The following is a 26,216-nucleotide window of genomic DNA, read 5'->3' as shown; positions in this document are numbered from 1 at the left end:
TGCACCTGTTACTACAGAGTAGGTAGAGGCACGACCCAGGTGGTGGAATGGGAGAAGCTTATATCCTGTATTTCCCAGTTGGTTGTGCTGTAGACTGGCCTTTAAATAAACTTAATTAAATATCTTTATGGATGTGCATATTGCATTTTCTTCAGGTGGTTTTTAATTTTCAGCAATAACTGCTAAAATTAAACCAAACGCTTTTAATTTTAAAATGCTACTTGGAGAAGGCATCTGTGGATTTAATTTATTTGTGTTAGATTTACACTTATTTTAAAATGATGCAATTTTCAAACATTGGAAAAAAAAATCTAAATTACTGTCATTAAATTAGTGGAAATACTGGACGAATATTCCAGGTTTTTTATGTCTGTCTCTACAGCTGGTTTAAGGCTAATGCCCTTAGGCTGAGCTAGGTAATTAACCCAACTGCTTCATTTAAACTTTTGCAGGTAATAGACAAACCATGAGCAATGCATCCTATCTATTTTCATTTGTGATATGATATTGTATCAAATGCATAACACCATCTGTCTATATTTTTCAGAATTTAAAGGAACAGTGAAAATAAATTTGATGTAAATGTATATAACATGGTTAAAGATTGTGAGAGAACCTCTGCATTCGGTAGATTTCAAGACCTGGGGATTCCTCCTTCCCAACTCTTGAAGCCCTGTCTCCATCCCTGTGTGATGGATGTGACTGCTGAAGTTCCCATTTACAGTCAGGACATATTCCAGAGGTGCTCACATGCATTAAGAGGACACTGATGCCACTGCCCACACAGAGAGCCACCGACAGCCCTGCCTTTGCAGCAACCCTCTGTAGTCCTCCACAATTCACCTGCAACCTACCCACAGGCAGCCAGGTTTTGATCCTCCTCCTTATGTTTACTGTCAAATAGATGCACGGACTTGCACCCTTCACAAGTGTCCTCATGCTCATGGACCCTTCAAATATTAGCAGAGGCTCTCAGTCCAATACCTGTGCTTGCACCCTGGACCTGTGCAGCCATCAGCACAGAGCTTGGGTCTTTTCAGGTGCACGTCTCCTGCTGTCCAGCTGGGAGTTTGCTAATGAACTACACATGCACTCAGGGTTAAATTCACTGGGAAAAACAAACACACACAGGTATTTTCAGTTGCTGGCATGTAAACCTATGGCTCTGTGACCCACCATCAGCCTCTGAGCTCTGCCAGCCAGCTCTCCGAGCCTCTGTGATCTCCAGACCCTTTTTTATGAAGAAGGTGCTGATGAAGTTCACACCCTACATATCCCCTTGTGAGAATGCGACCACTGAGAAAAATCAGCATGTCAGCTGAAGGGTATTGCCCTGACAGTGTGAGCTCTATTTGATCCATTGGGAGAGTGGCTCTCTTGAATGCAAGCTTTCAAGGGTGCTGAAGAGATAGAAATCCAGATCCTGATTTATTTATCAGTTATCGGGCCTTTCATTTTTAAACTTAAGCAAGAAACCCTTTCAGTTTTTACACCTGCCTCTGGGAGATAAGACCTTTGCAGATGGCAAGGTGAAGTGAATAATACTGAAGAATGAAGTAGTCTTTCAAAATATTAAAGAAATAGTTCAAATACATATTTCCGATAAAAATGTAATTGCAGCATAAATTAACAGGTTGTTAGTGTAGTTAGAGATAGGTTTTCCAATACTAGCATCATTTCACTAAGCTGAAGCTGCTCATAATCGCCTTTAATTATGAAGATGTTTTACATTCTCTCTCCTACCCTTATTTATTTACTACAACTCTTTCTTAGCACAAGGAGTATCTTAAATTATGTCTATTAACACCTGTACCTTCTTTAAAGAAACTAACAATGCCATGAGTCAGGAAAAATAAAAGTGAAATGTAATCTCAAGTTCCAGCAAAATACCCATAACCTAAAAGGAAGCAAAGGGAATTGGGTCAAGTAAGCCTGCATATTCCAAAGTATTTTCCAAAACTCATCAGATAACTACTTTCTATGTGGACTAGTGAATAATTCTTTCTAATACTTTAACTCACAGATGATTATTTTTCCCCTTTAGCATAAGGAAAAGATTTTATCTCTTAAATAGAAATGGTGCAGAATTAAAATAATTGCATATTATAAAAGTACTTGTAGAGTAGTTTCCAACCTGACTGCATTTTTGCACATTTATTTGATTTAGCAAGTACATTTATTTTTTAAAAATTCATGTTTGGAACATCACTTATAGAACTGGAGATATGTGATCTATGTGATAGTTAGTTTAGACATTGGTGTAAGCATTTATTTATGTAGGTTTTTCTATTTGAAATCTGCTTTCAGTTTATTACATTATGAACAAATAAAATTACAGCATTATTTCTAGACTTCCAGCAGTAGACCTGCTGTTGCATACGAGGAGTTGGGGGTAGTTCTTTGCAGTTTAATTTTTTTTTTTACTATCTTGGCAGGTGTCCTTAATTTTACTCTCCAATTTATTTTGTGTTGTTCTGTCCTTAGGAACGTGCGTGTGTTTTGAATGGAAAATAATCTGTGTAATCTCTGCTGGGATATTCCCCTTGCCCTTTTGCTTTACAACCTTGTACAAATGTAATTAGCTGTGTTCCAAGAAAAAGCTGCATTCAAATTTGCTTATTCATTAGAAGCCAAGAGCAAGATAATCTGTTAAAACTTTAATTTAATGAAATACAGCAGAATTATGCATTACAGGGAATATGCTTTTATAAGACTACAAGGTTAAGATGTTTTGCTGGTCTGCTGAGCAAGATGCTGAAAAAGGTGAACAAATAAAAGCTTTGTTTGGTGTGTTAAAGATTCTAGTGTTATTGGAAGGTTAAACATGTATATGAATTATGCATTTGAAAAGGAGTGTCTATAAATAATTCCTAAAGAAAGGATTTGGATATGGTATAACTTTGGGTTATGAGAATGCTTGCATACATTGCTAGGCAAAGAGATGAATATTTCATTTTGCTGTACCACCAAGCTGTACTTTTAGAGTATGATCTCGGTGGGGAGTGCATCAATATCTGGAATTTATGATTTGTCCCACAGCAGCTTTTCCATTTATTGTTCTCACTTTGAATTCAGTAAATTCATCTGTATTAATGAAGTCTGACTTGTTTAGGGTACCACCTAATATTTTTGAGAGTTTACACTGATGGCTTTGAAGACATTAACTTAAAATGGTTGGGGAGTAAAAAGTTATCCTTTGACAGATGTTCTGTGAGTTTTTGGAGTTTGATTCCCTGTGGAATCTCATTATTTCTTTGCTAATTTTATGCCTAGATTTGTGCCTATGCCTAGAAAACTACATTTTTGAACTGTTCTTGACTTATTAGTTTCTTATTAAAGGGAAGCTTGTCAAAGTCCAGTGACAAATTTGTTACAGCCTTATTAAACTTTCTTGGTTTTATTTTATTTGTCCTCTGTAACGTATTGGAAGCTGTGTATTTGTTTCTGTTGATGCCCTCTAGATGACTGGTAAATTTGGATGACACATCTGTTGTCACATTTGACATCTGTTTCTTTTTATTCTGTCTTCATTATGTGAGACTTCATATTCTGAGTTCTATGTCGTGTTCCTGCTGGTGGTCACATGAGAAACATTTCCAGTTTGGTGACATTGAGCAGGGAGGGTCTGTAGTTCTGTTCAGTGAACATTGAATGTATCTTACCAATAGCTTTTTTTGATCCTGAAGTTCCACTGGTACTGTCTTTGTAGCAGCAAGCTAAAATACCATCTCAACTTGAAGAAATGTGTAATCTTGCAGACACGGTCCCATATGACATATATAATCAAGTAAAAGAAGGATGGTGATGAATGCAGTCCACATATGGTGTGGTAGCTCAGTCTCAGAGTCACTGAACAAATCTTACAATCAGCACAATTTCCCAGCACTTACACAGAGTGATCAAAACTTCAGGTGACTGCGTGTGCCATTTCAGGCATCTGTCACGTGAAGAAAAATAAAAGCTACATAGACTGAAGTTTAGGAGAAAGAAACAGTCAGAGTAGCCTGGATTTTTATTGCATGTGGTGTAATCCAAAAGTACGTCAAAAACCAGAAGTGTTTTTCCTTGCTTCTCAGAATCACTTTTGATTGTCAGCTTCCATGTGGGATATATATATACACACATATATATGTAAATATATAAACCAGAATGTCTTGATACAACTTGAAGGGTGAAGTTTTTGACAGTGGTTTTGCCAGCTGATTTGGTACAGATGAGTGTTGGACTATATTTAATCTAATAAAGGTTTTACTCTCCCATGATCTTGTTTATAATCTTCAAGAGGAGAATTGAGATCTTCAAGGAAGATTAAGCTGAATAAACTAAAGGGTGTAAAGACCTTAAGAGCTTGTCAGTCCTCCTATATATGAACTCTTATTCAAAAGGGACTCTTTTTTGGGCACATACCTGCAGCAGTATTGTTTGCAGCAGATGATGTTACCCCTTTTAGCTTCTTTTCACAGCTATCTTGTAAAGTAAATAAAAAGTCATCAGAGGCAAACATGCACATGACTTCCCATCAATTCACTGCCAATCCCAGCGGCTTCATTAAGGCTGCCCACGCAGCTGGGATTTACAGAGACTCCAAACTTGGCTGAGAGGCAGGTGTGCTTCATTTGGGTGGCTCTGTGGGTGAGTGTAATAACCTTGAAAAGACAGCTTCAGGTGATAAAAGACCACTTCTCAGTAAACACACCGACATAAGGATTTAATGTGTTTCTAATTTTAGCATGTGGACTTGATGTATTTAGTTGATTGGTGTTTAATTCCTGAACATGTCTTCTGAGAGATGACCTAAATCTTTCCAGAATTATAAATAATAGCTGGAATGTTTTGATGTTTCAGGAAAGTTTGAATGCAAAAAAACCCCAACATTTGTTCCAGCTGTGAATTCCTGAGAGTGAAAGTACAGTCTGTTGTAACATACCAAATTAGGATATTCCTTTGACATTACAGAATCATAAATTACATTCAGTCTGAATAAGTGTTTTGATTCTAAGAACATTAGTTACCTAAATATCTGTATTAGTTGGCTAGTTATACTTGCTGGTCTGTTTCAAAGTATTTCTATTGTCTTTGGGCACACTTGAATTGGGCAAGTTTAATTATTTTAATCTTTAGTTTGATACAGTTCTAGGAAGTAATTTTGCATAATTTTATTCTGTAAGAAACTGGTAGCACTTATAATTAAGATTGCTTAATACTTTCCATTAAGTGACTGTATTTTCAGTTTCTTGTAGCTGCCAGACTTTAGTTCTTCCAACTGGTATATTCTGTCTGCCTCAAGCTCTTCTGTTGGGGTTTCTTTAAACAACTTTGACAAAAAGTTACTGGATTCTGTTGTGGCACCAGACAGAAGAACGGGAAGCAGTGTCTGTTCAGCTACCTCCCAGCTGATAAATGTTTAACTTATGTTCTTCAAATGTGGTTCTGTTACATGAGAACCTACATGTTTTCAGAAAAAATTCTGAGGCTGGTAATGTGTTTCTTAGTGATACATAGTTTGTATTTGACTAAAAATTGCACTTTCACCTCCTTTCATCAGGGCTGCCTCTGCTGCAGTTAATTTACAAGTGTTTGCACTTTCAAGCCAACCACTATGGCTTATGACATCCTTAGGTTGAATTTCTGCTGTGAATTGCAGCAGCTGCAATTTCCAGGGCCTCAGCTTTCTGGATTAAAGGATTAGAAGGGGAGCTTGCACCTATTTAGAGCAGCTGAGGAGCGGTAAATCCAACTACATGAAGTAAAGATTGAACTGAAATTTAATCAGAGCCAGCCTGAAGACAAACAGAAAAACAATTCTTTGAAAGTTTCCTGGACAGAGAAAGAGGGGTCCTGCAGTGTAAGGCCAGTTGGGGCAGTCCAGAACAACTAATGGTGATGGAGTGTGTGGGTTTCTTAATGAACCTCAGTATTAGCTTAATCACTTTGCTACCCGCTCTTGGTCACTTAACTTTTCCACTCTAGAACTCCTTTGACATACTGCAATAGCACTTTGTCAGTTTGTGATCCTTGAGGAAGATTGGCCTCCCTTTTTATTGCTTCCTTTCTTTTGTTGCAAAGTATTTCTGTACTAGTACTCTTGCTTGAACTGAATCCGTGTTTTGTGTATCTTGTCATTTCAAATCTACTGGGTGTAGCCAGTATATACTGAGGTTTTAGTGAGTTTTGCTTTATTTTAAAGTCAAAAATAACAGTTGCAGTTCCAAGATTTGAGTTTGCAAATAGCCAAATTAGTAATTTTTTGCTTTTGTTCTCTCTCTGTCTCTAGTTTAAAATGTTAAATCAGCGTTGTAGTTACAATTTGTGAATTAAAAATACCGTGGGCATAGTCGATCCTCATCTCCACCTGCTTGTGCTTCTGCACTGCTCCAATGTTATCTCACCCTCTTGCTTTCCAGCAGGGCAGCCTGTGCATGCTAAACATATCTCTGCTCAGTATTGTGTTTAATCTTTTTTATTCCGTGTGCAGTAAGCGATGCAGAAACTTTCTGCTGAGGGCGGATGTGCCCTGGGGTTAGAGAGGGGCAAGTTGCTCGCTCCCTGTCTACTCCTGGCTAGCAGGAATCCTCACCCTCAGGTGTTGGGACTACAGCATCAGTTCTGGCATGAGTGCTGCCTTTTATACAATGCCTGGCTTCTTTCTTTATTTTTGCTCCTTGCCAAGAAATGACAATTGAACAATTAAGGCACAAAGCAGAGAGGGTTTAGCAAATCATGAACAGTTTTTAATTTGCCTCATTAAGCTGCTGTTAACTACTTAAAGCCATCTGCTTAAAAATAATTTGCACATCTTAAGTTTGCTCTAGAGAGCAGGTAGATCTTCATTAGAACAGGCTTCATTATTAATGTTATCTTTCGGGAGCTGTCAGTTGTTGTGGGAAATATGCTATTGCTCACTGAACCAAACTTTCCCTGTAAACAAAAGGAAGTGGCACATGTTGGTAACATGCAGTCTGTGGCCATAACTGTGTGCTTGGGAACCACTGCTGTTCCTGTGGAAATTGGCTTGCTGTGGAGGAAGTTATTTACAGATAGTAGGTAGGTCTGGCTATGACAAATGAGAATGAGCTGTGTGAATGCATCCCCATTATCTACAGCCATCCCCAAAAAGTAGTCCTGAAGAGAAAGAATAGCCAGATCCATCTCAGTGGTCACCTGTCACTGAGGAAGGGGAACATTGTAGCCTATGCCTTGAAGAGCTGTTTGCAGAAAAAAAAAGGTTTTTTGTCTCCCAGGTTTGTAAAGAAGCAATTTCACTTACAGAGAACAAATCACCAGAGCTCTGCAGACTCTCCCTCCTCTCTGGGGCTGAGATCCAGTGGCATTTCATCGAGACTTTGTGTGCCCTGTCTGACCTCCTGCCTGGTGCTGTGGTTTAATGCTGTCCTGCTTCACGGCTGGGGAGACTGTGTCAGCAGTGAGCTCATGGATTGCTGATACCAATAAGATCATTTGGAGTGAAATTGTCTTTAGGAATATTAGGTAATGGCGGTGTGAGGTTTTAAAAGAAGGTTCCCCCTCTCAGTCTGTGGGAAAGAGGCAGATCTATTTTTTGGCATATTAGCTGAGACACAGTATGTTGCTAAGTATAGATCTTTTATCAATACATTAAAAACTTATTAAAGTATTGTTCTGAGATTGATTGGTTTGTTGTTTATTAGGGTTTTTTGTTTACAGTTGAGTGCTGTTTATTAAAAAGAAAATTGCCAATATTTAAGAGGACGTAAATCCTTTGTAGTAGCTGAGCCAAAAGATTTCTATGAGCTTGAAATATTGTCTTTCTATTAAGGTTTTATTTGTCTCTTTTTGGCAGGAATCCTTACAAACAGACTAACTGCACAGGTTTGCACACAATATACTTTCAAGTGTGACAAACCAGAAAAGATACAGGGTTTCTTGTAATTGCTTTTGGTTGCAAATGTTGAAGGTATTTTTTCCAACTGCAGCTACTGTGTCTTTCAGTTTGAAAAGAATTCCAAAGCAATCCTTGACTGGAATCCTTTTATGTTTGCCCAGTCATCTGGGCCTACATTTGAAAAAATGTGGAATGAAGAAATTATCCAAATTTGTCTTGATTTGAAGGAATGAATGTTCTAAAAATACATACATTGAACAGAACATGTGGCTTCAGCTCCATTTGTTGTGCTATCATATTTCTGTTCTTTTTGCTATATTTGTCTTAATCTGGAATGAATTCAGCTTCAGGATTTCACTGTAAAATAGCTCTTCAAAATAAAAACCTTTCCGTGACAAAGAGCTAATTAAATGATTCTCGTAGATCAAATATGTGAAATAATGAACCCATTTTAAAATTTTCAAAATGCTTGTGCTTAATGCTTATCTTCTCAGTTGTTTACTGAGGAGTACTCAGTGTCAAGATTCTATTGTAAGCTCAGTTATTCAAATCACAAGTTATTCCTTTTTAGACTCTGGAGTGACATGAGAGGTTAGGGCCAGTGTGAAAACGTCAGTAAATTTTATGTGAAAAACATTTTTCTGAGCAAAACGTTCTGAGTTGAGCTGACTTAAATCTTTGAATCCATCTGAGCTATAGCTCAAATAGCAGGAGAAAGTGATAACCACTGTGGACCTCTGGATAAGTTTGGATAGGGAACTTGTTTTTAGGAGAGAATGATATGTGGTGACCCAAATCTACAGTTTTCAGCAGTTATATATTTGCCAAGGAATCTTGGAAAATATTTCTTTAGCATTACCACTCTAGGTGAGAGCAAATTGTCAAAGACCCACAATCTGTCACAAACTGTGTTTTAAGTAATTTCTGCTTACAATTCTTATAAAATGCAGCAACACCTTCAGACACTAGCAGAAAACCTGAAGAAGACCTTGCCAGGGTGCAGTTAATGCAGCTGCAGAAGTTGGAAAACTCACTGTGTTTAAACCTCAGTTCAGCTGCTGCACTGGCCTCCTTTTCACTTCCATCCTCTTTTGGCTGTTTTTGTGGATGGGGAAGGGACAGGGACATAAAGACAGCTGCATCTTGATGCAGTCAGCTCCCCTGAAATACCATCATATGTTCCTACCAGGAATATTTCATACGTCCCTCTCCTGCTGCTGAAGAGAAGGAACAGGATCCGTTTACCTTTTTTGACAGGTCTTCCCTCTGGTCCAGCTGTGAAGGGCATCAGCTGGGGAGTGGAGTAGCCCACTGCTGAAAGAGAGAGGAGCTTTGACCAGCTCTGGGCTGGTCAGAGTTGGAGTGAGGTATGCATAAAAGGAGCTGGGAGTTGCAAGGTGCTTGAAAGGCCTTAGTTTCTTACCATGTGCTTCTCTACTTGCTGAATGGGAGGAGGATCTGAATCTGAGAAGCTTGAGCAGCCCTATTCTCTGTGCCCAAGAAGGTGCAAAAAAGGCAGTCTAGGGGATGGCTCTGAGTCCTGTATTCCCCGATAGTTCTTGTGCCTGTGTTCCCTATTCTCTCTTGTCTAAGATGAGAAGCAATGTGAAGGAGAAGAGTTGCTGACAGAAGAGAAGGACACTTCTCAAATGACTGACTGGAGAAGGGACATGAAATGGGACATATTGCTGATAATTGACTTTTGAAACACACCTGGAATGTGGATTTCTCTGTTTAGGAAATAAACCTTTTCCACTCACCTTCCTGCCCTTTTCTGTCCCAAACTCAGCTGGAGCTACTACAAGAACACTGCTAAGGGTTCAACAGCCTGTCCTTGTTGGGACCTGAGTGATCTGTCACGGACATCTGGCTGAGGATCATCCCTGACTGAAGTGACAGATCTCAGCTGGGAACGAGGCAACAGCTTAACAGAAGTAGTTTTAAACTGTCTCTTGTGAAGTCAGTCCCTGAGCAGTGCTGGCATGAGTTGTAGCTTTGAAGTCCTAAGTAGGTTTTGGTTGTTTTTTTGTTTTTCCTGGAAACCACAGACCCTTGTTTCTTGTGTCTACTTAAGAATGTAATTGTAAATTGAAGGAGTAATTTCTAGCCCTTGAGTTTGTGTAAGAAAGTGACTCATGACCTGAATGTCCTCTTACAGCTCAGAGTGAGAAAGCTTATGAAAACTCATAATCATTGAGTAACTGGGTTTGAAAAGGCAGTCAAGGAGATTGTGAGGTATAAGAGTAGGGCATGAAGTAATTTGCTTCAAATTCACAACTTGAAACTAAATGGGAAAGCTACAGGCTCTCTACTTGCTCCTTCCTTTGTTTGGGAATCCATTTTTAAGAAGCAGAAGAGCCAAGAGGTAGCTAGAAGAGTTAGGATAGCAGCATCTACCAGCTCTAACCTCCTACTCACATCTTCAGAGACAAGCAGACATGCTGTGGTAGCGTGGTGCTTGGAGGAAAAAAGAACAGAAGGAGAGTTCAACCTCTCTTTTGCACCTTTATCCCAGAAAAACTGTGAATAATACCACTTTTTGGAGGTATTTTGTAAAAGGAAGTGTCATATCTTTTCTTCACCCAGTAAAAGGGTACTTGCATGACTCAACCAGCCATGCTTAGGGCAGTGAATTTCTGGCATTGTGACAATGTCGGTGTTAAACATTTCCTTCGCCTAGCTTCAGGAGTCTAAGACTGTTCTGGTGCCACTGTTTTGAGGACTGTAATGTTAGGAGAAGAGAAGGTTATGTGTATTCTGGTTGAAGTCACTTATTAAATCTCACAGAGTTGCTGATTTTGAATGAAGAATGTACTGAGTGAGTGCTTGCCCTGGCTGGAACAAGAGCTCCAAGGCTTCCAGACCATCAGTAGGCTTTTTGTGGGGTAGTATGATAGTTCAGCCAACAAGAAACATAGATAGTTGTCAAGTGGTCTGTCAGCACAGACTAACAGTGACACTATTTGTGAAAGGCAACCTCTGCAAGGGGAAAAAAATAAAGAAAAAAGGCGACAAAAAATAAATCTGTGTGTTAGGAGATTCAGTTTATGTGCTGGTGGATTCTAATAGTGAAGCAGCCTTACCCTGGGGCACATGGCACAGCTCTGCATAGCTGCTCAGGCACAGTGGAGCAGAGCAGGGCTTGTGTTGTACACTGCAAAGGCAGCTTGCTTCCCTTTTGACTAAAATAATTTCAATGAGAATATTTAGTTTGAGGAATTTGTTAGTCTGACGAGTAACTACCCTATTAGAAATAAAAATCTGCTGGAAGAATTGGATTCTGTGTAGTTTGTGGATGGCAGTTTGTAGCCAGCTTGAATACATTCTGGATACAGAGGTCTTAGGAGGTTTTCTACATGCTTTTTTCACATATACCTTAAAAAACCAAAAACTAAAACCCCCAAACCCTCGCAGCAAAACATGTAGGTTCTTTGGAAAGAAGTAAAAACAGAGGTTAAAATACATTTTTTATATGAGGGATCGCCTGTGCAGAATGACAAATAGGGAGCACATACAGAAGGTTCTATGCCTGTGATGTAAGTTTGGAGGGGAAAGAGTGCAGTGCAGCTTTGTCCTGCTAAACAGGCTAAAAATGTTTGTAATTCTACAGCAGTAGGCCTTAAAAACATAAGTTTATGCTTTGAATAAATTTAAGGTGCTATTACATAACAACTTCAACCTTATTTTTTTTTGTTTTCTTCCCTCTTTCCCTTCTACAGATCACACATCCGTGGGCGGGCTGGGAGACAGTTTTTATGAATATTTATTGAAAGCCTGGCTTATGTCAGACAAGATGGACATGGAGGCAAGAAAAATGTACGACGATGCAATTGAGGTGATTATAATTCATTGAGTTTTCCAATACAGTGGAACAATCTTTCATGATTTTAAGGAAATTAAATTAAATTTAAAAAAACCAAAAAACTTAGACAGAAAAAACAGCACCAACCACAGGACTTGTTTTGATTATGTAAGTTATAAGAAATCAAGTGATGAATAATTCTAGCTTTCACTGAGTAGTTTAAAAAGCATTATTGTGGAATACATGTGATGCAGATTATTGTGTTAAAAATAATCAGCTTGTCCCAAATGGTACAGTGTAAAAGCCCAAGCTCTAATTTAGTAGAAGGAGATCTAGCAACCTGGAGATGTGTGCAGAACAACCAAGTCACTTTTTTCCAGTGTTCAGAATTCATCATTCTAGGACCTGTAGTCCCAAATTGTTTTATTCTCGGAATTATTTTCTAAGGCATTTACATTTTATATTCCATATTTGCCTTGTAAAATGTAATTCATATCTATTCCTGTTCTTATGGTTCTTTTGTGCTATGGTCTTACTCCCTGTCACAGACCAAGTAGTGCTTGCCCAAGTGGGGCAGTACTGTAGGATGGTTCCATGGGATTTAGGGTGAGGGCCATTCTGTGGTGGCTCTGAGCTTTTTGCTGCCCAGCTCTTCCTTTCCCAGTCTCCCCATCCTCTCTCAGCAGCCTCTCATAGTGGTACCCACTATGCCACCATTCCTCTGCTACAGTTTAAATACAGAGAGAGTAACTGAGATGGTTTGAGTCACATGAGATGTGGTACCAGCAGCAGCAGGGACTGTGTAGTCTTGTCCCAGTGCTGGTGCGTGGTTGGTGCCTGATGTGTTCCAGGCTCAGTGCATGCCCTGTTGCTTTCAATGTAAGTTTTAAAAGCTTGGTTTTAGTGCAATTGGACTTCTAAAGCAAAACACCTGTTCTTGGAATTCTCAGAATCCACATTTTAAAAGATATATAGTGAAAGTTCTACTACAAAATTGCTTTGAAGCTGTAATGTGTCTTATTCCTGACCTGAATTTGATTACATTTGACTTCCAGCTGCTTTGACTTTTTCCTTCTCTCTACATTGTTTTAAAGGGTTATCTGGACTATACAGCTGGTTACTATCAAATGTACAATAGATATTTTCTCTTGAAGGAAAAATACTTTTTTATTTTTGTTCTTGCAATATAAGACAGTTTTTGAATTATTTCTTAAGCTTTTTTTTAATGTATTTTCCAGTGTGTTCAGTATGGAGACAGCAATGTAATGGTTCTTCTAATGTGATTCTTCTAACTGATTCCTTCTTGGTTTTATCCTCTTCATCCAGCCAGGAGCTCTGTTTGCACTCTTAACCTTTGCCTCAAACCATCATCCACTTTCCAGTTGCTTTATTCTGAGGCTGGTTATGATCTTTTTGATTTACTGCTTTCCTACCACTGTGATTTACATTCCCAGTTCCTCAGTGTTTGACCTGACACTTATCTCTGTTGCAACACATTGTTCAAGCAAAACCCGTTTTGTCACCTGCTCTCAGTGATTTTACAGAACTGACTTTTTCTTTATCATTATCTATAGTTCCATCAATTTTTGTGTCATCTGCAGGTTTTTTCTAGCATTTTTCTTGGAGATAATTTTTAGAAATACTGCCCAGTGTTGAATAAAGTATCTATACAGAATCTTCATCGGATAAGGATTTTTTGATTCTGATTTTTTTTTTTTTACTTTGAACTGTTCTATCAAGCCAGCTTTTAATCCACTTCATATGTGCTGCCCTGAATTTGCTTAGGACTAGTATTTTGTAAAATGCCAAGAAATTCTTGAAATCCCTTGTATTCCTAGTATCAGCATACACATATCAATCAAACATTTATTTTTGAAACCACATCATTTTATATCATTGTTGTATTTACTTTTTAAACCTCCAATAAAGCATTGGCTGTTTCCCAATCCTTTTGAACTTCCTTAGCTTTCCTGGGTTTGTTAAATTCTACATTACTAGTTCAGAATATTCGTTGTGTATTTTTAATAGGTCAAAATACAGTTTACGGGGTCCTGTGGGTTTAAAGATGTTTAGCACTTGATACCTAGCTTCCATTGTGGTTACTGTTGAAATATTTTACTCTGATTCTTAAACTGTGAACACTTCAAAATTAGAGGAAATAAACTCTCCTATTCATCCTCTTCACTGTAAACCATCTTGCAAACATTTTGTATGGTCACATCTCTGAATGGAGACAGGGCAAGGCAAATTTGGGACTAGGTGAAAACACTCTGTGTATAGGAGGGAGGAAAATCCAAGCTGCTCTTGCTTCATATGTAGTATATCCTGCAGTCCAAGCATCAGAGGGTTCCTTTAGCTTTTTCTCAGCTAAACCTACCCTGTACATTTGAGTCTGCATGAACTGTACTGATTTATGTGCTGTGGAACATGCTGTTTCAGGGTTTGTGTCTCTCCCAGGTCCTACTTGACATTGAAAGACATAAGCAAAGACTCATTAACTAGGATTTGCTCTGCATAACTGCAATTCAAATTTGTATTTAATTTTTTTAAAGAGGCCATTCCCTTGCCATTCTTTTGTTCTTTCCTATAATGTAGGTCTTCGTCAGTAGCTAGCACTTCTTATTCTTTGTTTTTCAAAATGTGGAACAGAAGCTTTTTGCATCATTCGTACAAGTAGAAGGGGAAAGGTGTAGCATGCATTCTTCCCACTCATAGCACAGAGTTGGAAATGTTCTCAGCACCCACCAGTCTAAAAGAATGTCTCTGTCCAGCCACACTTCACTCCCTTATCTTATTACAGCAGGGTGAGTGGAAGATGGACAACATAACCTCACTCCTAAGTCTTTCAGTAGACAGTGATATCTCATTCCTTGGAGCTATCACGGGGAAGAAAAATGCAGCATCTGTTCTTCAGATGTCATGGTTTCTGAACCATGGCATATGAAGTCTTATCCAGGTCACCACATACTTCCTAACATGAATACAAACAAGTTGTATATCCATAACCCCTCTGTATATAACATGGGTGCAGTCTTCCACTGTAAAGGACACTTAATTGCCATGTCCCAGTATGGAAATTCACAGCTATGATAAAAGCTGAAATTGTGAAACCTGTTGGGAATTTTTTGTGGTGATAAAAATTGAGGATGGGCCTCTTAACTTTGCTTTCAACATCATCATGTGGGCCTTCCAGCTAGTCTGGTTTCAAGTGTCTTTTTTTCCTTCTCACATCAGCTGAAGGATAGGTAAGCTTCCTTTTGATCTGCTGCCTTGAGTAGTCTAATCTGTTAGGCTCATAAATTTGATCCTCACTCTTTCTTACTCCACAGTATTAGGTAGCTAAAAGAAGGATTCAGCAGTGTGCTTGACTGTCACAACATAGGAAGTACTGCTGCAAGACAGCTCAGAAAATGTTATTTTTTGTAGTCACGAAAAGCACGTGAACTTCAGCAAACATTCAGGTTTTGCAAAGAATCACGGAATCTCTTGAATAGCAAGGGACCCTCAGGAATCCTTGAGTCCAGCTCCTGGCCCTGCACAGGACACCCCAAGAGTCATACCATGTGTTTGACTGAGAGTGTTCTCAAAATACTTCCTGAATTCTGTCAGTGTTACTTGGTGCTGTGACCAATGCCCTGGAGTGCCCAACCATCTGCTGGGTGAAAAACCTTTTCCTGCTATCCAGCCTAAACCTCCCCTGACTCAGCTTCAGGCCATTCCCTTGGATCCTGTCACTGGTCTCGAGAGTGAAGAGATCAGTGCCTTTCCCTCTGCTGCCCCTTATGAGGATGTTGAAGACTGCAGTGAGGTTTCTCCTCAGTCTCTTCTCTAGGCTGAACAAACCAAGTGACCCCAACCCACCCCTTTTTTATCAGGCATTTCACAGACTAAGGAAGCTTCTTCCATTAGTTAATCTCTTAGCTGATGTGAACTAAATCTTCTTTTTGGTAGTTTGGGTATACATGTCCACCCTGGTACATGTATACTCCTTGAAGTCCAGCTGGATGTCATTGCTTTGCAGTTCCTGTTGGAGTGCTCTGTGGCCTCAGCCATCCAGCCTTGGATACAAATGCCACATCTATCTTAACCTGCACAAACTTTTCTTATCTACTGGGCAGTGCTCCCAACAATGCCCGGCTGTCCCTTGTTAAAATTACTGTAAGTATTAATTTTCATTTTTCTGCAGTTGGCAGCTTGTTGTTGAATGATAAAGTATTTTGAGAGAGTTGCATTTATATTCTTGAGATGCTTCCTTTGTGACTCTCAGGATCTAACCTAGTTATTAAGTAGCTGATACAACTTGATTTTCAGACTTCAAAAATTACTCCTTCTACCAGGTGGTTATTTTCAAGTTCAGAAGATGTGTTTGCTGCTCAGAAGAGGAGCATGTTGCACCTAGAACATGCTCTTCAGTCAAACCATGAAAGCAAGTCTGAAGTGGAGGAGTAGCTCATGGAGAAATATATAAATTTGGCTTTTGTTGACTATCCTGGTGCTAACCACAGCGATTTTGTCCCACTGGAAATGCTTCTGCAACTATTTACTTCTCAACAGTTATGAAATTATGGGAAGATACAATTTGAAAGGAAATGTCACTTAACATTTGGGAAAAAATGCTTTCCTCTAGGAAATAAATAATCCATATGCTTTAGTGCCTTCCTGCTCTTCATGGTTAAAGTGGCTTTCCTTCAAAGAAAACTCAACTTTTACATACCATATGGTTGAAAAACGTCCATTTTATCACAGTCTAGAATAATGGAATCAACAGAGTTAATGCTCCAGATCTTAAAATCCTTTCCAGTGGCAGTTTTCAGCAGATCCTGTATTTCCTGTACCAGTACTTTCAGACAAATGAGGCTTGTACAGTTTGCCACATCAGGCTCCTTACCAGCAGAAGGCAGTTGTCAATGGCAATTTACATGATGGTTAGACAACCAGCCTGGCAGGTGTCAGAGACTTACTGCTTTCTGCTCTGTCAGTTATTTCTGCCTTCTTCTCCCTGGATCCTGCCATGAGCACAAACCTCAGATCTGTCAGTGGCATTAGTGAAGGAATTAACCCAACAGGAGTACAGGCCAGCACTTCTCTTTCATTACTTTCTCGCTGTGTAATGCTAGCCATAGTAAATACTACAGTAGGATGGCAGGAATTTTGATCCTCTCTGAAAGAACCTTAAGCAAATGTTCGATCTAGTTTGCAAACTTTGGGAAGCTAGGTCAACTATTCTTCTGAGAGAAGGACACCATTTATAAGTCACAAGATACAACGTGTGTTGGTACAAATGTGCAAAAAGAAAGCAGTAGTTAGCTCATGTATAAAAATAATGAAGTTTTGTGAACAGCTGTTCTAACACCCATCATTTGAGAATGTGCAATCAGAAAGCTGCTATGGAGAAGCTAGGATGTGGCTGGAGCTTTCCTGTCACTTCCTATTAAAGACTGACTGAGGGTACAGGTTTGCATATGTTACTGACCAAAAGTTTCCAACATGGATGTGTTTGCTGAGTACTCACAGAGTGCACAGAGCAACAAATAAGTACTTCTCAGAGTTAACAGACAAATACTGTTTGAGACATAAGTGCTGAATTCTCAAGTAAAGTACAGTGTTTATGCTGTGATTTTTCTGTTAGATATCATTAACGTTTTTAGAAGTTAGAGTATTTTTTTTTGTTCTTTGAAATGATATTCTGATAGCTGTCTGTTCCTGTAGTGCTCAGAAGTGAATTTGGAAAAAAGAAAATTATTTTTGTTTTGAAAACTGGACTTTGCTAGATAAAGGAATGTTAATAAGTAAAACTTGCATGTGAAACAGCATTTTAAAGTTCTCTTTTTCTCTTTATAGGCCATAGAAAAACATCTCATCAGAAAGTCCAATGGAGGACTGACCTTCATTGGGGAGTGGAAGAACGGGCATCTTGAAAGAAAGATGGGCCATTTGACCTGTTTTGCAGGTGGAATGTTTGCCCTTGGAGCAGATGGTTCCAGAGATGATAAAGCTGGACATTATTTGCAGCTTGGAGCTGAAATTGCACATACATGTCATGAGTCGTATGACAGGACAAGTAAGACCTACTGCTAATCTAATTATTTCAATAGGTGGAGTACAGCAACTGTTGTAATTATTTTTAGGATTTGTTATGGACTTGTCTAACATGCACTGGTTTTATACCAGTATGAATTTTTAACATCTGTCTATTTACTTCTGCTCTACATCATAGTGAGTAAATATAAACCCAGACTTTATGGTTCCTTCATGCATGTTTATCCTTATTTTTGGATCAGTCAGCTAAGATAGGTTATATGGGTACAGGGAGGAAGGAATTTGTGTGAACTCTTGTTCTCACGGATTATATAGGGGAAGTTTGAAATTTCATATATACTGTTCTTACAGTTAAGTAGAGGGGAAAATTTGTAAATAGGCTTTTTACTGGTTTTAGTAATAGTGCATTCTGTGTAAGTACTATTAAGCAAGAGAGGATGAAGACTACTGTGCAGACTGTGAGAAGGCCAAAGGCCTGACTGGTGAGGAGGCAACATCAGACTTCATTGTTGGGCTGGAAGCTTCTCAAGGTCAGTCTTTTGGATGAGGATTATTTTATAGTGACCTTGATACTTAAAGTGTACTGATTATGCTTAGGGTGGCCATATAATTGTAAAACATAATTAAAATGGAAGAGTCTCAGAATAGTAATCAGGAGCATCTTGAGAACTGGGCTATCAGAAGTAAGAAGTTCACTAGAAAAGTCGGGAGCTCTTTGTCTGAACTGGGAGTTGAAAAATGTCCTGGTCTGTATCAGGTGAAGAATTTTCAGCAGAGATCAGATTATATTAAGACTACCTTAGAAGACATGTGTAATTTGTCACCCAGAATACTCTGTATAAATCTGAATTGCAGAACAAATGCAGAGAAGAACCAACATAATGGAGTGGCAGAGCTTTTATCTTACAGTGGGGAAAATATGAGAGATTGGCCTGCTCAGGCTAGAGAAATAATACCGAAGAAAGGAACAAATTTATTGCCATCTCAAGGGGCAAACACTGAAGAGAAATAGTTATTTTAAGATATAAAAGAACACAGTTGTAGCAAAAGCAGGATTTTTAAGCTCACTGTGAATAAATGTAGATTGAAAATTGGAAATGGTTTTGCATAGCTGTCAGAGCTATGAAGTGAGCTTCTGAATAGCTTCTCAATAGAAATAATGGTAACTAAAACTTAAGCAGTTTTAAGATGAGAATTAATGTATTTATTCACAGGTTTACATTGTATCATTGCCTGTCTTTTTAAATAATTCAGTCATGCAAGTGACAATTTTATTTGGGTAGCAGCAGCTTTAAAAAAGGAAAAGAAAAAATATGAGAATGCTTATTTTTAAATGTCAAATTAAACATTTAAATGCAATTTTTCATCATACAATAGCTGCTATGTCCTACCTTTTTCCTCTTAAGCAATGTTAAATTTACAGCTGTTTGAGCAGACCTAATTTTATTCCTTCAGGTGTTTATTCTGTACCCTAAATAAGTCAAAAGATGGGGGAGATAGAAGTTTTGATTACATATTTAATGACTGCACAAGAACACATGAGCAAGAAAGACTGAAAGCTGTACAGACAGCTATAAATTTGCAATGCTCTTGTTTTCTTTTGTTCAGTCATGCAGTCCCAGGAATGTGGATTGTTTGTTTGGATGTTTTAGTTTGAATTTTCTGATTTTTCAAAGAAAATTAAGAACTTACACGTGCAAAATGTCAACTTCTTAATTATGTTTTAACAGCAGAATTTGAGCATAATTGCACACTTTAATGGCAGAACTGGCTGATGGCAGAAGAGGGCAGTCATCCTGGTTCAGCTAACGGGTTTATGGTTCAGCAGGCAAAGGGAATTTCCTTATTTCTCTCTCCTATGGAATTGGGAGAGAACTTGCCCCATTTGGCATCCTCAGAAGAGAGAGAAGGATGCAGAGACTGCATGCAGGGGATAGGCAGCTCCTTCTTTAGATAAACCAGCAGAGCTGCCCTTTCCTGTGTCATCCCACAGCTGCTCATAATAAACTATAGTATGTACCTGGTGATGTTAATACTTCAGTATGAAAATAGTACTTTATGGAGCAACCCAAATTTCTATAGCTAAGCTTGAGTCTCAGCAAAATTAAAAGAGAATTTCACAGAATAAAAGCATTTCAGGAAAATTAGGGCATTGCCAACTGTCATCAACCTGTTGCACATATTGCAGGTTTGAAAGCCTGTTGAAAAAAAATTGGTATTTCAGAAAGCTAGTTATTTCAGTGCTGACTAGTACAGAGAAGCTGGAAAGTCCCTGAAACTATTCCTGATGTATGATGTATTTTCTTATGTCCCAGTGGCAGCTGGTATCACTGCCATGTAATCGAGAAGTTTATGCAGGGACATAGTCTCACTGATAATCTGAGTCACCTATCAATGTTCCCCAGGAATATCTGAGAGAAGACCTTAGACTCCAGAGTCAGAGGCTGGAAAAGTGACTGGATATGTTGTGAGAAGCTTGGGCCCTTGCCATGGCTCTGTGAAAATCCTTGTAGATTCTGCTTAAGCTGAGGATCAGTCTGTAGCACTCCTCAAAGGATGCCTTTCTAATTCAGCAGCTGGAGGAAGCTGGTGGTCTTTGGAAGGTGAAGGCAGGGGGTGTAGTCGTGCTTCTGGTCTGCCAGGGATTTGTGTTTCCAGGATCTATTGAATATGACAGCATGAGAGCCCCCTCCAAGGCTCTTGCCCTCTTCAGGAAATTATGAATGCATAATTAGAAACACCAAGGATTTGAAAAGGCTTATTGATAGTTAATGAGAAAACTTAACTGTAACCAGAATAGTCTTATGGTGTGTAGTCTACACATGCCTCTGCTTCCTACCAGCTCTACTATTTTTTGTACCATAAATTATCAGTAGATTAATGCTGCAGCCATCCTAAATCTCCCATCCTGTGACAGATTTCAGGATTTTCCTGTAGTTTCTTGTGCTCTCAGTTTGGAGAGAAGATTCAGAAAAACAAAGATAAGGAGGCATGTTCTGATCTGTATGCCCACTTAGCAGCAGAAGAAATCATAATGCTGTCCGTGGGCACTGGTAAGGCTACAAAAATACAGCTCAAGGGTTTCTTGATGTTTAAGCTTATGTGAGTATTGCACATGTTGAGGTGTTCTAGTTTCTGGGGATTAGTTCTTTGTTTTTCATGCTTAATGTGCACCACTGTGAAACATGGCACAGGCATAAAATGATCAGCAATGCAAGATCTGTAGATGGCAACAAAAATGAAGTCAAATCTAAATAATAAATAATAATAAAAATAAAATATATTAATACAATTATTATATGATTTTAATTTTATTTAATTTAAGTTTATATTAAATTTAAATTTCTATTTAAATTTAAAATAATGAATTATAATAAAACTAAAATAAAAATTATCTAAATAATAAAGAATAAAAACATTTTTAAAAATAAATAATAAAATAATTTCTAAATAATAGAAAGATCACTAACAGATCAGTCTGAATAATCAGCTCTCATAGGCATTGCACAGGTTAAATAAATAAGCAAAATTATCTGTATAGATGGCATTGTGTGCTGATCTATAGCACACAGTATTTTAGTACATTATACCATCCCTTGTGCATAAGAATTTTCCTAGCCATTAGCTGATAGTGTGTAAAGTATTGACTAACTATAGAGAGCTTATTTTAGGAGGAAATTTTTTGCGCTTCTTTAAAGTTTCTTGACAAGAGCTGTCCTCAGAATCGTGGCACAGCTTTAGCTGGTTTTTATGGGTGACAATTCTAGTGCAGAATAAGCCAGATGACTGAGATTTCACTTGAGGCATATGTAAGGGTATGAGTTGATGCTGTCTCTGTCCCATGACTCTCAGTTAGCAGATAAACAGACAAGGCTGAAGAAATGAGAATAATACATGTTTTTGGAAATAGTAGTGAGTGTTGATGGAATTGTTCAGAGTCTCAACAGAAGTATCTTGGATGTTCTCTTCCTCCAATTTTGTATGAGTTAGAGCCTAGCAAGTATTATTATAATTATGAATCCTTTCTTACTTTCAGGAAATTTATTGCTAGATTGATTGTAGTCTTAAAGGAACATACAAAACATGCAACAATATTTGCAAAAGTATTTCTAAAATTAGAAATATGCTTATCTAAAAGTATAAGGATTTCCCCTTTTTTTTTGGCAGTGCTAAATACAGCTCTCATTGAATCAACTTTATAATGATGCTTGCTTTAAAATGGTGCTTGTTCAGCTTTGCAGTTTTGCACTGGTGGTATGAAATTGTTTCTCATCTGCACTCCCTGCCTAGACTATAGTCTACCAGCACTATTAATATGAAAATATTAATATGAAAATATTTTGATTATTCTGTGACCACTGTAGCATTGTAAAATGGCCTTAGATTGTTCTTGGCTTAGAAGAATGGCCCCTGAAAGGTACTATGCCCATAATGGCTTCTTTTTTTTAAGTCAGCTATTAGCACAATTGCTGTTTCAGGTAAGAATTACGAGAAATCATCACAATATGCAGAGGTCACCCATCCTAGGGTGGTTTAATTTCTTGTAGTGCCCAATAGCATTAGGAGTAGGTGTGAGTAAATACTTAAAAATTTAATGCACAAGCAGGCTCCAAAGCAAGAGAAGACATGACAGTTTCTGTAGGTGGTGGATCACAAGAACTGCCTGAAATCCAGCTTCTTTGGTGAATAATACTACCATAGCTGTCATGTTTCCCTGATTTCCCAAAGGCTTTTTAACAGGTGTTTTACTAAGGCCCATTAGGGACATTAAACAGTTACAATCTAAGCAGCAAGTACCTGCATGGTGGAAGAAAATGGGCATAATATAGAAAACAGGATAGAGGTAAATAGTCCACTCTTGCAGTGGAGGAATGCTGGTTAACCATCAGAACTCTGATATATTTGATATATATTTACACGTGTGTGTATAGGTGTGCGAAATGTATACTGTATTTATACACATTGTAAGTGTATAGTATATTTACATTTCATATTTTAATATGTATTATATATAAATAAAACATACACATATATAAATGATCAGAAAAGGGCAGGAACAGTAAGGTAAGTATGCTGATAATAGCAAAAAAAACCCACTACACAAAAACGTTATGAGGATGGATAACTGCATAATAAATTGCTAAATTAAATCCAGTGTAGTTAAATGTAAAGTGAGGCACCAATGAAAAAATTATTTCTAACCTCACATATTAAATGGTGAGTGTTAACTGACCATTGCAATTCAGGAAATTGCTTTTGAGATTATGAAAATGTCAACTCAGTAGCACTCAGGAAAAACAAAATGAGAAAGAGCAAAATAGAAAATGTCATTATGTCACTGTGGTAATCTCATCTGCACTTTTTTTTGCTGTATTTGCTGGTCCTCTCTCATTTTACAAAGGATATAGTAGAATTGGAAGAGTTGCAGAAAAGGGCAAGAAGATTAACTAAAGGCATGGAACAGTTTCCATTCAAGCCACAACTGAATTGGATAGTATTATTCAGGGTGGAAAAGGGATCTTCTAGGTAGAATTCAGCAGATTTGCAAAATCACATAGGGATTGGAAAGTGGTTCTGCATCAAATAGATATTGGAGATGTGGAACTCCTTAGCAGAGGTTGTTCTGGATGCCCAAGGCTTACACAGATTTAAGGAAACAACAGATAAGTACTTGGGAAATAAATCTGTTAAGAATTACTAACCACCTAAAAAAGTATGTCTTATTTGGGAGAAGTCTTGAGCTCAAAAAGAGTACAGGCTGGTAAAAAAGATAGTAAAAGGTATCTCATATACTTGACACGTGCTTCCACTTCCCCACTGATGTCTGATTTTGCCTATTGTTGGAGATGTGATACTGGAGCAGACAGAATTCCACTTGCTTCAGTATGACCATTCTAATATTCAGAATTTTGGATAGGTAGAACTTTGTATCTTATCTCCTCCATTTTATAGCAAGATTTATTTAATTTTTAAAGTGAAACTGATAAAGTGGCCCATTTTGAAAGAAGTGCAATAAACATTTCTTGATGGAATCTTCCTCATCATTCATGTGGCTGAAGCACAGTGATGCTTTTTCTTTTGGCATCCAGAGCCATAGTCCTTTGAAACAAAAAGATTAAGGAGCTTCTTTTGAGGATTTTCTGCTGGGGCATGCACTGAGAGTTGCTTGTATTTTTCATTATAGTATTCTAAGATTCCCCTTTCAGACCTGTGAAGCCATGGTTTAATTTCCTCTGGCCCGTAGGAATTACATGATTAATTGCTTTGATAATTTTTAAAGCTTGAGTGCAGCTTCAGAGTTCTGTGCCTTTAAAATTCTCTGCCAAAACAAATGATGGGGTGCAGCTTTAGATAAGAGTACATTATTAATGTTAAATTTGAGGACCAATGTGCAGTTGTCTAATACATAATATGTGTAATTGCAATTTCTTATTAAAGACAGTTTTTCTACACGTGTGTTTTTCTTATATGAGTAGTCTTCCAGGTGCTGGCACAGGGCCTTTTCTGGTTCCTGTAAGGGTTTAAATAGTGAATCTCATAGCTCAGAGATTTATTTTCAGGTGTACTTAAGACTTCATTGCCCAGTTGTAAACCCTTTACTTGAAGATCACAGCACATCAGTTACAGTGGCCTGGCAGCACGTCCTTAAACCAACAGTTTGGATTAAGATACAGATTATTTGGCATGATGCTACTTGGTTTAGTTCCATGATCTTTTCCTGCTGTGCTGGGGGGGATCAAAGGACATCAAAACCTGTGTTGACCCTTTTATTCTTTTTGCTTTTTCTTGTAAATAAATGATGTCGGTCATTTCGATTTTATCCTAGAATGTGTTGGTGAATGTGTTCGTGTGTTTATATTCTTAGTGTTTCATTCATTTTCAAGAGAATTACTGTAGTCGTGTCAAAATAGGTAGTTTTCTCACAGGAACTGGATAGATTATTCATAAGAAAAATTATAGGACTCAGCAGTAGGAAATATTTATGAGACTACTTAAAGACTAGCTAGGTTCTGCTTTTTTTCACAAGCTTGGTATATAGCAGTCTTCTCCCCACCCTTCTTGCAAGGATTGGTATGGAACAAATTTTTTCTTACTTTTACTTTTTTTTTTTTTTTTGGGTTGTTTGTTTCCTCTGCAGCACTAAAGCTGGGCCCAGAAGCATTCAAATTTGATGGTGGTGTGGAGGCGGTGGCAGTACGGCAGAATGAGAAGTATTACATCCTAAGGCCAGAGGTGATTGAGACCTATTGGTATATGTGGAGATTCACCCACGATCCCAAGTACAGGCAGTGGGGCTGGGAGGCAACACAGGTAACTGTATTAATTATCTGTTAGTAATTTAATTTTGTGTATTTTCCCTTTGAAGCCACTTCAGTTTCATGGTACTGAAACCTTGAGTGGTAATTGATTTTCACAGGTTCCTGTAAACCGGGGTATATATGAGGGTTCACACAGTTATTGCTGGTTTGCATCTGCTGAGTCAGATGCTCAGGTGAGAGGTGCATTCAGAATTATACAGCTCATGAGTTTTAGGCATGGTAATAGAATCCCCTAGTCATGACTTCCACTGTTGTCAGTAGTGCACAGCCCCCGAGAGTTTCTCGACTTCCCTGCTATTGCTCCAGCAGTCTTTGGAAACAGCTCAAAGCCAGTTTCAGAGATGAGAATAAACATTAAAAATAAAGATGAAATATTTTGCCAAAGGAGATGAGGGAAAAGCAAAGGAAGAGACAAACCAGGAGACTGGATAAGTTTATTCTGTGGCTGAAACCCAGTTTTGCTCCAGAAGCAAGAGATCAAGAAAAGGCAGGAAGAGATCTGTTGAGATGCCTGTATTCAGAATATTTAGCCAAGCTCATTGCTATCCATCCCTCAGCACAGCTGCAACACCTAGAAAAGGCCAGGTATTTTACAGTTATGTCTTAGTGTGGTTTTGTTGTTTTAGTCTGTTTTGTTCCAACCAGAATTATGTTACTGTAGAGACAGGTTCCACACTTGTAGCATTTGTATTCCAGAATGGATTGTTGCTGTCTCTGAAACAACAAACATTGAGTTTCATCATCCCTGCTGCCTAAACTATGCATATTTCTAATACGACAAAGTTAATAACCTACTCCTTGCCTGTGTAGATACTACAAATTCTTGCTGATCATAGCTCCTTTTAGAAGCTATAGCTGGATGATCCAAGCTAAGGTGGGGTCCTTTGTAGTAGGTTAAAGAATTTGCAAATTTAAAGATTTTCAGGGCGGGATCAGTCTCTTAAGCACACTGCAAAGCATTTCTTTTAATTGCATTTTATTCAGTTTTCTCCATTACCTTGGTCCCCATTAATGCTTTCAAAACAAACCCTCCCTTCCTCCTCCCCTGCCTCCATTTTTCTCCGTGTGCAGGGTAGGATTTTATTTTATCCTTTTGTCAACCTCCATCGAAGTTGTAAATCAGGCAGCCTATGTGTTTAATTGTCTCTGTCCTTACAGACGGCCTTCTTCTGCTTGTTTCCTTCATAGAAGATTT

At 38.2% G+C, this 26,216-nt stretch overlaps 1 protein-coding gene across 1 annotated transcript in view; it reads left to right on the top strand.

Moving 5' to 3' along the window:
* Positions 1-26,216, top strand: part of MAN1A2 (mannosidase alpha class 1A member 2) — a 134,353-nt gene that overhangs the window by 94,860 nt on the left and 13,277 nt on the right. The window contains exons 9-11 of the mRNA XM_014884130.2: positions 11,581-11,696; positions 17,505-17,724; positions 24,841-25,013. Of these exons, the coding sequence (XP_014739616.1) occupies positions 11,581-11,696; positions 17,505-17,724; positions 24,841-25,013 (509 nt within the window). The remainder of the gene's footprint in view (positions 1-11,580; positions 11,697-17,504; positions 17,725-24,840; positions 25,014-26,216) is intronic.

The sequence above is a fragment of the Sturnus vulgaris genome, chromosome 2 (assembly GCF_052056855.1).
Source record: "Sturnus vulgaris isolate bStuVul1 chromosome 2, bStuVul1.hap1, whole genome shotgun sequence".
Classification (NCBI taxonomy): Eukaryota; Metazoa; Chordata; class Aves; order Passeriformes; family Sturnidae; genus Sturnus; species Sturnus vulgaris.
This window is presented reverse-complemented; position numbering and strand designations above follow the sequence as displayed.